The sequence below is a fragment of the Nyctereutes procyonoides genome, unplaced genomic scaffold (genome assembly GCF_905146905.1).
Source record: "Nyctereutes procyonoides isolate TBG_1078 unplaced genomic scaffold, NYPRO_anot_genome, whole genome shotgun sequence".
In the NCBI taxonomy this organism is placed as follows: Eukaryota; Metazoa; Chordata; class Mammalia; order Carnivora; family Canidae; genus Nyctereutes; species Nyctereutes procyonoides.
In genome coordinates this window covers 1,672,174-1,682,641 of record NW_026575123.1, presented here as the reverse complement: position 1 = coordinate 1,682,641, position 10,468 = coordinate 1,672,174, and the positions used below count along the sequence as shown (strand labels likewise).

Below are 10,468 nucleotides of genomic sequence, written 5' to 3'. Positions count from 1 at the left end.
TCTTTTGAGGACCATTTGAATTGTAAATGGTTCTCCAACCTTTTATTTTCAGGCTGTAGGTGTCCTTATGTCTAAAATGAGTCCCTTGTAGACAGCAAATAGCTGGGTCTTGCTTTTTTATCCAGTCTGAAACCCTGCGCCTTTTGATGGGGTCACTAAGCCCATTCACCTTCAGAGTTACTATTGAAAGATATGAATTTAGTGTCATTATGATACCTATTCAGTCCCTGTTTTGTGGATTATTTCCTTAGACTCCCTCTTTCTTTTACAGGGTCCCCCTTAATATTTCTGGCAGCCAGCTTTGTAGTCACATATTCTTTCAGTTTTTGCCTATCTTGGAAGCTCTTTATCTCTCCTTCTATTGTGAATGAGAACCTTGTTGGATAGAGTTTTCTTGGATGCATGTTCTTCTCATTTAGGACCCTGAGTATATCCTGTCAGCCCTTCTGGCCTGCCAGGTCTCTGTGGAGAGATCTGCTGTTAACCAAATACTTCTCCTCATACAGGTTAGTGATTTCTTGTTTCTTGCTGCTTTAAGGATCTTCTCTTTATCTTTGAAATTTGCAAGTTTCACTATTAAACTTTGGGGTTTTGAACAGTTTTAAATAATTTTAAGGGGGGATCTCACTATCTCTTGGATCTGAATGCCTGTTTCCCTCCCCAAGTTAGGGAAGTTCTCAGCAACGATTTGTTCAAACACACTTTCTGGTGCTCTGTCTCTTTTGGTGTCCACTGGAACCCCAATTAAATGTAGATTGTTCCTTCTGAGACTGTCATTTATCTACCTTAACCTTTCCTCATGATCCTTTAATTGTTTTTCTCTTTTTTCCTCAGTTCCTTCGTTTCCATCAACTTGTCTTCTATGTCACTCACTTGTTCTTCTACCTCATTAACCCTCATCATTAGGACCTCCAGTTTGGATTGTATCTCATTTAATTGATTTTTAATTTTGGCCTAATTTGATCTAAATTCTGCAGTCATGAAGTCTCTTTAATCCTTTATGCTTTTTCCAGAGCCACCAATAGTTTTATAATTGTGCTTCTGAATTGGCATTCTGACATCAAATTGTAATCCAAATTCTGTAGCTCTGTGAGAGAGTACTATTTCTGATTCTTTTTTGTGGTCATTTCTTCTTTGTAGTCATTTTGCTCAGTGCAGAGTGGTTTAAAATAACTTGTACAGAAAAGGGATGGAAAAAAAAAAGAAAAAAGGTGAAAACAAACAAATAAAACAAAACCAAAACCAAAACCAAAACCAAAAACCAAAACAAAACCAAAAACCAAAATAAAAAACAGGGAGCGGTATCCTCTGATCCTATATATTGTAAGTCCCTGAACTTCCCCCTGGACTCCCCTTGAGCGCTGTGTGGTCAAGAACTTGCTCTTCCCCTGTACTTCTAGCTGGTCTTCTGGGGGAGGGGCCTGCTGTGCTGATTCTTAGGTGTATGTACCTGGGAGCTCTTTATACTGTGAGACCCCTATTACCTGGTGGCCCCGCTCCATCCCAGGCACAAGGTGAAACAGGGAGGAACAACAAGACTGGCGGTGGCCAGCTCTCTAGCCTTGGAGGCTGCTCCTGCAGTAACTACCACAGTCCGCCTGGATGCTCCAGGGGCAGGGGCTCTGATCTGCACAGCTCAGGGGCGCCCGACGGCAGGAGCCTCCTCGCTGTCCTGAGCCCTCCCCGACTCTGCCTGTCCCAAGGGGAGTGCAGGATCCTGGGCTGTGTCCCCTAGCGCCACTAGAATCTCACTCCCAGGACCGCGTGGCCCCCTCCGTGTGGAGCCCCCACCTGAGCTGTTCCCGATGCCCCGCCGGCCTGGACTCCAGCCCTTTAGGGAGCTTGGCCAGCGGTGTGTGGTGCGCACTCTCCCAGTGCCACTTCCTCTGTTAGTGACCCCGGGGAGCCTGGGGGCTCCACTGCCCCTCCTGGGGTCCTGCCCAACATTCCTACCAGCGCCTTTCCATCTGGGAAGATTGGAAAAGTTCCTGCATCTCCAGGAGTGGGCTGTCCTGTCCTTGAGGCTCTCTCCACCTGGCCATAGCCCAGCTTCTCACGGCCCCTCCCCCACTGGATTCCTTTTTATGTATTCTTTTTCCATCTTCCTACCTTGGTAGAAGCACGAACTTTTCTCACTGTAGCATTCCAGCTGTTCTCTCTTTAAATCTCAGGCTGAATTTGTAGGTTTTCAGGATGATTAGAAAGTTATCTAGGTTAGTTGGTTGGGACAGGTGGCTTGGGGACCCTACTCCTCTGCCATCTTGCCCTGCCCAAGAAGCTCTATAGCAGTTTTTTGATGGAGTCTTCTGGGCTTTCTACGGAGCATGTCAAGTCATCTACAAATAGTCAAAGTGACCTCTTCCTTACTGATTTGAATACCTTTGATTTCTATGTGTTGTCTGATTGCTGAGAGTAGGAATTCTGGTATTGTGTTAAATAATTGGGGTAGGAGTGGACATTCCTGTCTTTTCTTAACCATAGAGAAAAAGTTCTCAGTTTTTCCCCATGGAGACTGATATTTGAGTTTTTCATATACGGCCCTTATAAAATTGAGGTATGTTCTCTATAAACCTACTCTGTTGAGAGTTTTTATCATGAGTGGATAGTATACTTTGTCAGATGTTTTGTCAGCATCTATTGAAAGGATCATATGATTTTTATCCTTTCTTTTATTAATGTGGTGTATCATGTTGATTGATTTGCAAATATTGAACCATTCTTGCAGTCCATGAATAAATCCCACTAGGTCATGATGAATGATTTTTTTAAATGTATTCTTAGATTTATTTGCTCGACTCTTATTGAGAATCTTTGTGTTCATATTCCATCAGAGATATGGCCTGTAGTTGTCTCTTCCATAGAGTCTTTATCTGGTTTTGGTATCAAAACCTAATAGAATGAATTTGGAGGTTTTCTTTTTGACCTTTTTGGAATGATTTGAGAAGAATAGGTATTATCTCTTGTTCAAATGTTTGGTAGAATTCACCTATGAAGCCATTTGTCCCTGGAGTTTGTATTTTGGTTGTTTTTTTTTTCTTTATTACTGATTCAATTTCTTTGCTAGTTATTAGTTTGGCCAAATTTTCTGTTTCTTGCTGCTTAAGTTTTGGAAGTTTATGTGTGTCTCAGATATGTCCATATCTCCCAAGTTGTCTGATTTGTTGGCATATAGTTAGTTGTTCATAATATTCTCTTATAATTTTATTTCTGTAAGGCTGGTTGTTGTTTCTCTTCTCTCATTTGTGATTTTGTGTCCTTTTGCTTTTCTTTTTGATAAGTCTGGCTAAAAGATTACCAATTTTATCAGTTGTTTCAAAGAACCAGCTCTCGTTTCATTGATCTGCTCTATCGATTTTAGTTTCTAGATCATTTATTTCTGTTCTATTGCTTATTATTTTCTACTTTCTGTTGGCTTTGGGCTTCCTTCATTGATCTTTAGAGATAATATTAGGTTGTTTACTTGAGATTTTTCTTGCCTCTTCAAGTAGGCCTGTATTGGTATATTCTTCCCTCTTAGAATCACTTTTGCTGCATTTCAAAGGTTTTCTACAGTGGTGTTCTCATTTTCATTTGTTTCCATGTATTTTTCATTTCTTCTTTGATTTCTTGGTTGACCCATTCAGTATGTAATAGCATTTTATTTGACCTCCACATATTTGTTTTTTTCCATTTTTTGCTCCTGGCTGACTGCAAATTTAATAGCACTGTTGTTAAAAAAGGTGCATGGTATGAGTTCAATCTTTTTGCATTTCTGGTTGCCTGTTTTGTGACTTGGTATGTGATCTATTCTGGAGAATGTTCATGTGCACTTGGAAAGAATGTATATTCTGCTGTTTTAGAACAAAATGTTCTTATATATCTGTTCAGTCCATCTGATCCAGATTGTCATTTGAAGCCATTGTTTCCTTGTTTATTTTCCATTTAGATGATCTGTCCATTGATGTCAGTGGACATCACAAGCTCCCTACTATAATTGTGTTACTATCAATGAGGTTCTTCATATTTGTTACAAATTGATTTTAATATTTAAATGCTGCCATGTTGGGTGCTAGAAATTTACAATGGTTAGATCTTCTTGTTGGATTGTCTTTATAATTATATAATGCCCTGCTTTGTGTCTTTTTACAGTCCAGATCCACGAGGCACAGAGAATTCCTATCAAAATCAATAAAACCAGCCAACACAAAGACATATTATTAATAGTTTTGCAAAACATGATGATAAAAAAATCTTAAAATCAAAAAATAGAAGAATTCCTTAACTTAAACAAGAAGACCTATAAGGTTAGCAGGAGATTTCTCAACACAAACTTGGCAAGGCATAAGGGAGTGGTATGATATTTTCAAATTGGTGAATTTGAAAAATCTGCAATGAAGAATACTCTATCCACAGAGACTACCACTCAAAATGGAAGATGACATAAATAATTTTTCACATACAAAAATTAAAGGTGTTTGTGACACCCAAAACAGCTTACAGGAAATATTAAAGGACACAAGTGCAATGCAGAGATCAAAAGTGACCAAGATAAGAATGGATGAGAGAAAATTTCCAGAAACAATGAGAAAACAAGTAATAAAATGGTAATAAATACATATCTATCAATAATAACTTTGAATATTAATGGACTAAATGCTCCAGTCAAAAGACACAGAGTGTCAGAATGGATAAAAAAGACAAGACCCATGTATGTGCTGTAAATAAGAGACTGCAGATTAAAGTTGAGAGGGTGAAGAAAAAAATTACCATGCAAATGGACATCGAAAGAAAGCCAGTGTAAGAATACTTAGAAAAACTAGACTTTAAAACCAAAGCAACCTTTAGAAAGAAGAATAAAACAGGAAACAACATGCTCTTAGATTTCAAACTATACTACATAGTTGTAGCAATCAAAGCAGCATGGCACCACAATAGACACAGAGATCAAATGAATGGAATAGAAACCCCAGAAACAAATTTCTGTTTGTATGGTCAATTCATAGATGATGAAGAAGGCAAGAACAGAAGATGGGGAAATGAGAGTCTTCACTAAATGTTGTTTAAAAAAAAACAAAAAATACGTGCTAAAAAATAAAACTAGACTACTTTTGCACACCATACACAAAAATAAACCTAAAATGAGTTAAAGAACCAGATGGAAGGCCAGAAATCATAAAATTCCCAAAGAATCCATTGGCATTAAGTTCTTGGAGAGAGGGCTTAACTTTATTCTTTGGATGTGTCTCCTTAGGGAAGGACAATGAAATGAAAAAAAAAAATGATATGTCAAACTCAAATAGCTTTGTGCAGCCAAAGAAACACCAACAAAATAAAAAGGCAGCCTACTGAATGTAAGATGATATTGGCAAATTATATATCCGACAAGAGGTTAATATTCAAAATATACAAAGAACTCCTCAGCTCAACACCCAAATTAATATGAAAAAAGGATTAAAAAATGGGTCATGGACCTGAATAGATATTCTTTGAAAGGAGTTATACAAATGGCCAACACATGAAAAGGTATTCAACATCACTAATCCTCAGGAAAATGTTAATCAAAGCCCTAATGAGATCTCACCTCACACCTGTCAGAATGGAAGACAAAAATAACAAATATTGGCATAGATATGGATTAAAGGGCATCTTGTGCACTGTTAGTGGGAACTAAAGTGATATTGTCATGATGGGTAACTGTATGGAGGTTTTCAAAACATTATAAATGGTAATAGTGGAACATCCAGAAAATTCACCTCAGGGTATCAATTTGAAGAAAATGAAAACATTAACTTGAGATGTATGCACCCTCTATTTATTGCAGTATTACTTAAAATAGTCAGGATATGGAAGCAACCCATTTGTCATCAAATCTATACATGAATGAATAAGTAGGATATATATATATATATATGTATATATATATATATATATCCTATACACACACACACATATATATATGATGGGATATATATATGTCTATATATATATATATACTATATGTGTTATGGGATATTAATCAGATATAAATAATGAAATTTTTGTCATATTTGACACCATTGATGAACCTACAAGTTTTATGTAAACAAAATTAGTCAGACAGAGAAAAGCAAAATCTCTATGATTAAACTGGTGATGTAGATCTAAAAACACACAAAACAGAAGCAGACTTTATATATAAAGAGTGCTTGATTGCTATAGGGCTGAGAGGAGGAGGAAGGGCTGAAATATGTGAAAAGAAGTCAGTGGTACAACCTCTCAGTTATAAAAGAAATAAGTCACAGTGATGTACATTACAGCATAGAGAATATAATCAATAACACTATTGATTCTGTATGGAGACATGGTATTGAGTTTTATCACGATAATACCATAATGTGTATTAATACTTAATCACTATGTCTACACCTAAAACTACTATAGTATTGTATGTCAACTGTACATCATTAAAAATAAATACATAAAAATAAAAATAAAATTGTCACCTAATTTTGCAATAAATCCCAGAACTTTATAGACCAATAGAAATATACATGCAACTATTCTCCAAAATTATTCACAAGTTAAATCCAACAATGTAAAAAATGGAAGAGAATTGTATTGATGCAAACTATGTAATTTAGATTTAATGCTTTATTTCTGTGGATGTTCATATATCATCTTTTTTAAAAAAAAAAAGATTTTATTTATTTATTCATAGACACACAGAGCAAGTGGCAGAGACACAGGCAGAGGAAGAAGCAGGCTACATGCAAGGAGCCCGACGTGGGACTCGATCCCGGGTCCCCAGGATCACACCCCAGGCTTCAGGCAGTGCCCAACCGCTGCGCCACCGGGGCTGCCCCTGTTCATGTATCATCTAATTGTGTTTTAAAAGTACCTTTGCTGTCCTCGCGCAGTTTTTTCAGTTAAGTAAAATTTTCAAAAATTACATTAATTTTCCCAGTACTTCATTAGACCTAGGCTTATCTCATTGAAAACAAGTATTACTATTATAATAGAGGCAACTTGTTGTCATTGGAGGATGACTCCATAAGTAGTAGGAGTAATTATTCAGAATTCAAACCTCCTTCATGGTGCTATTGGTCTGTATTATTCAATGTTGTGTCCTTCCCACAGGCATTTTGTTCTTATCAGCAGAAATATAAATAACTTTTTTACAAGTAATGAGATTGATTACAGGTCTATTAAAAACTAAGGCAGGGGGCAGCCCCAGTGGCACAGCAGTTTAACGCCACCTGCAGCCTGGGGAGTGATCCTAGGGTCCGAGATCGAGTCCCACATCAAGCTCCCTGTATGGAGCCTGCTTCTCCCTCTGCAAATGACATAGCAAGCACATAAGAACAAGAAGCATGTAATGGAAAATTCAGCAACTTTATCTAAAAGTAAAACTTAGACATGTAAGATATTTTTTTTTCATGTAAGATATTTTTCAGAAGGCCTAATTCTCAGTGTTTCTGATCAGATGGAAGTCATTTAACAGCCTGAGTCGCCAAGGCTCTGATCCCAATACCTTCTGGAACACAAAAGCTTCTCAGAGATACTTGCCAATGGACAAAATAAATGACACACTACAGACTGAAAGTGTGTACATTCTGGAGGTGTGTGATGAGATAAAGTGTCTTCAAAATAGCCCAAGTGTAAGAATTTCCTGTTCCAATTCTAAGTGACACAGTGATGAGAAATCTACTTTTTCCACTATTGGGTCACTCTGAGCTCTCACAGGGCCTGCAGTCTGTAAAGACCACAGTTAGTGTCTATTTATAAGAGTAACCTGGTCTCCTACTGGAAGATGCCTTACCCTCTGGCCAACAGAAGGTATGTGTCTGCACTGCCCTGTCTCTCTTCCTAACCATCTCATTTAGTAGGAGATACAAATGCTGGATGGGATGCAACTGAGGTACAACTAATACATAATCAAATGGCAGAGAACATTGGCATTTTTATTCCAAAACTTCAGGGTAACAGACAGGAATGAATAGGAAATACGTTGGAGAATTTCTTAAAATATTCAAATTTTTGCCTGTGGAGAAGTAATTAGGTGCATTTACACATGCATAATTATGTTTGCAAATCAATAGAATTTCAAGTGAAATCCCATAAGCATCATGACAAGGAACAGTTAATTTTGGATTTGTCATCAATCTAGATAGAATTACATATATTATTTGATATTTAGCTCATATTTAAAATAGATTCTTAAAACAGATGAACATAGGTGAAGAGAAAAAAAGAGAAGTAGGCAAACCATGAGATGTTCTTCACTATAGAGAACAAACTGGAGGTTGATGGAGGGGAGGTGGACAGGGGTGGGCTAAATGCACGATGAGTATTAAGAAAGACTGTTGTACTGCTGAGCACTGAGCGTTATGTGTAAAGGATGAATCACTAAATTCTACTCCTGAAACCAATATTATACTATGTGTTAACCAACTAGAATTTAAACAAATACTTAAGAAAAATAGATTCTTAAGATGAATCCATCAGGGACACGGGGGTGGCTCAATGCTTGAGTGTCTGTCTTCAGCTCAGCGTGTGATTCTGGAGTCCTGGGAATAAGTCCTACTGCCCACAGGGTGCCTGATTCTCCCTTTGTATATGTCTCTGCCTCTGTCTCTCTCTGTCTCTCATGAATAAATAAAATCTTAAAGAAAGTGAATCACCAAATCCTAAAAGTAAAACTTAATTTCTCATACATTTGCTTTGATATATAAAAGAAGTTTGATTTTTTCATGAAAAGCAAGATGAGGGATCTTCTGAAAATGCTAACAAAGTATGCAACAATCAAAAGACTTTTTAAAAAACTGATCAAAATTGGCAAAGAAAGATATTTAATACTGAAAGACATTCTTATCTAATGACTTATGTTACATGTCCAAAGGATATGAATCAGTAATGGTGATGTGAATATTGTGTTAAAAGTACTTAAAATAACTAATACAGTATTAAGAGCTTAGAAAATCCAGATGGAATAGTGTTTTATATGCATTATATTTTACATATTTTAATTCCCATTTTAGATTAGTATAAACTAGACAGGAAGGAATATTTTAGAAGTCATACTTTGTAAATCAGAGAGTCAGGAGTAATTCCAAATTTCACTGACTGCAGAACGCATGGACTGAATTATGAAATGGCATTAACTTCATTTATTAGAATTCCTTATACAAGCTACCCTTATGCTTTTGACATTCAAAGATCTTTCTGGAAGTTTGTACCAACAGTGTTCTACCCTAAATGATCTACAATTTTATCATTTTATGGTTTCAGATGTTTGCCATTAAATCAGCTATCAATTTCTGGTGTTAAATACTTTTCAAAAAATTTGTTTGGTTTTTGTTTTCAGTATTGTTCAGATTTGGGATAAATTTATTGTGTCATAACATTTTTCAACATATAAAATATTTCTTTTAAAATATAATGATTTCTCAGAATTCCACAATTATTCAAAATAAATGGTCACATGATGGCACAACGTTACCTTTTAGGAAAGAAATCTAAGTCCTCAACTAAAAGTCATTTACTATAGGAAATTCCTTATATGCCAAAACTAGTATTCCTTAATTTAGGGCACTCAATTTTTTAACCAATAATGCATTTAAAAATTGTCAGAAATACTGGTGCAGCATTTTCTTTCTAATACAGCATTTCAATATTAACCCTGTTATTCTAATAATGTTGACGTGTTTCTGCGGATTCTGACCTTGTTTTAAGAAGGACAATATTATTCCTGAATTCCTTTCTTCACTAATTTTCACTTTACATTACTCCAACCAATACTATTGTGTCAAACATAGAATAACATTGTAGAAACCACTTATTCTATCATGAAACACTTCTTTAAAGCTCTAAGGAAATTAGCACCAGATTTTGCATTGCTCAACTGCAAATGAAATCACTCACCCCACACTCCACCCAGTGTCACTGTCCTAGCAGTCTTGTCATTACATACACTCTTCAAGTCCTTCAGTACAGTTCCGCTCAGCACTGCGCCTGCCACTATGCAGTTGCAGACATGCATAACCAAGGAGGTACCTATGCAGAGCTCAATCATGCTAAGGACTCAAAAAGACAGCAAATGAAAGCTAAGGGCACTAAGTGTTCCACTTCAGTAACTGAGCAGGAAATAACCTATGCAGAATTAAATCTTCAAAATGCTTCTCAGGATCTTCAAGGGGATGGCAAGAACTACCACTGCAAAGGTAAAACATTCACTACACACAGTATAATTTTCTAGGATGTGTTCTTTGGGTGCTGGAGTGGAGGGTATGAGTACGAAATGATCTCCCATATTTTTCTTTTGTGAGGATCAGAGCTTGGAGCAGGAATATAATATTGTAGTTGAAATCTGAGGATGAGCCTTGTTCAAGTGTTGTAATTCATGGTCTTTATCACGTCTCATGGGGTAATATATTTACTGCAAATGCAACGGTATATTCTGAGAGAAGATTACAGGAGTAGATGCAAGGTTTGGGGGCCATGCATTTATATG

At 36.7% G+C, this 10,468-nt stretch overlaps 1 protein-coding gene across 1 annotated transcript in view; it reads left to right on the top strand.

The window, feature by feature from the left end:
- The first annotated feature begins 9,991 nt into the window (after positions 1 to 9,991).
- LOC129517103 (NKG2-A/NKG2-B type II integral membrane protein-like) overlaps positions 9,992 to 10,468 on the top strand; it is a 92,125-nt gene continuing 91,648 nt past the window's right edge. Inside the window, exon 1 of the mRNA XM_055336732.1 lies at positions 9,992 to 10,178. Within this exon, the coding sequence (XP_055192707.1) occupies positions 9,992 to 10,178 (187 nt within the window). The remainder of the gene's footprint in view (positions 10,179 to 10,468) is intronic.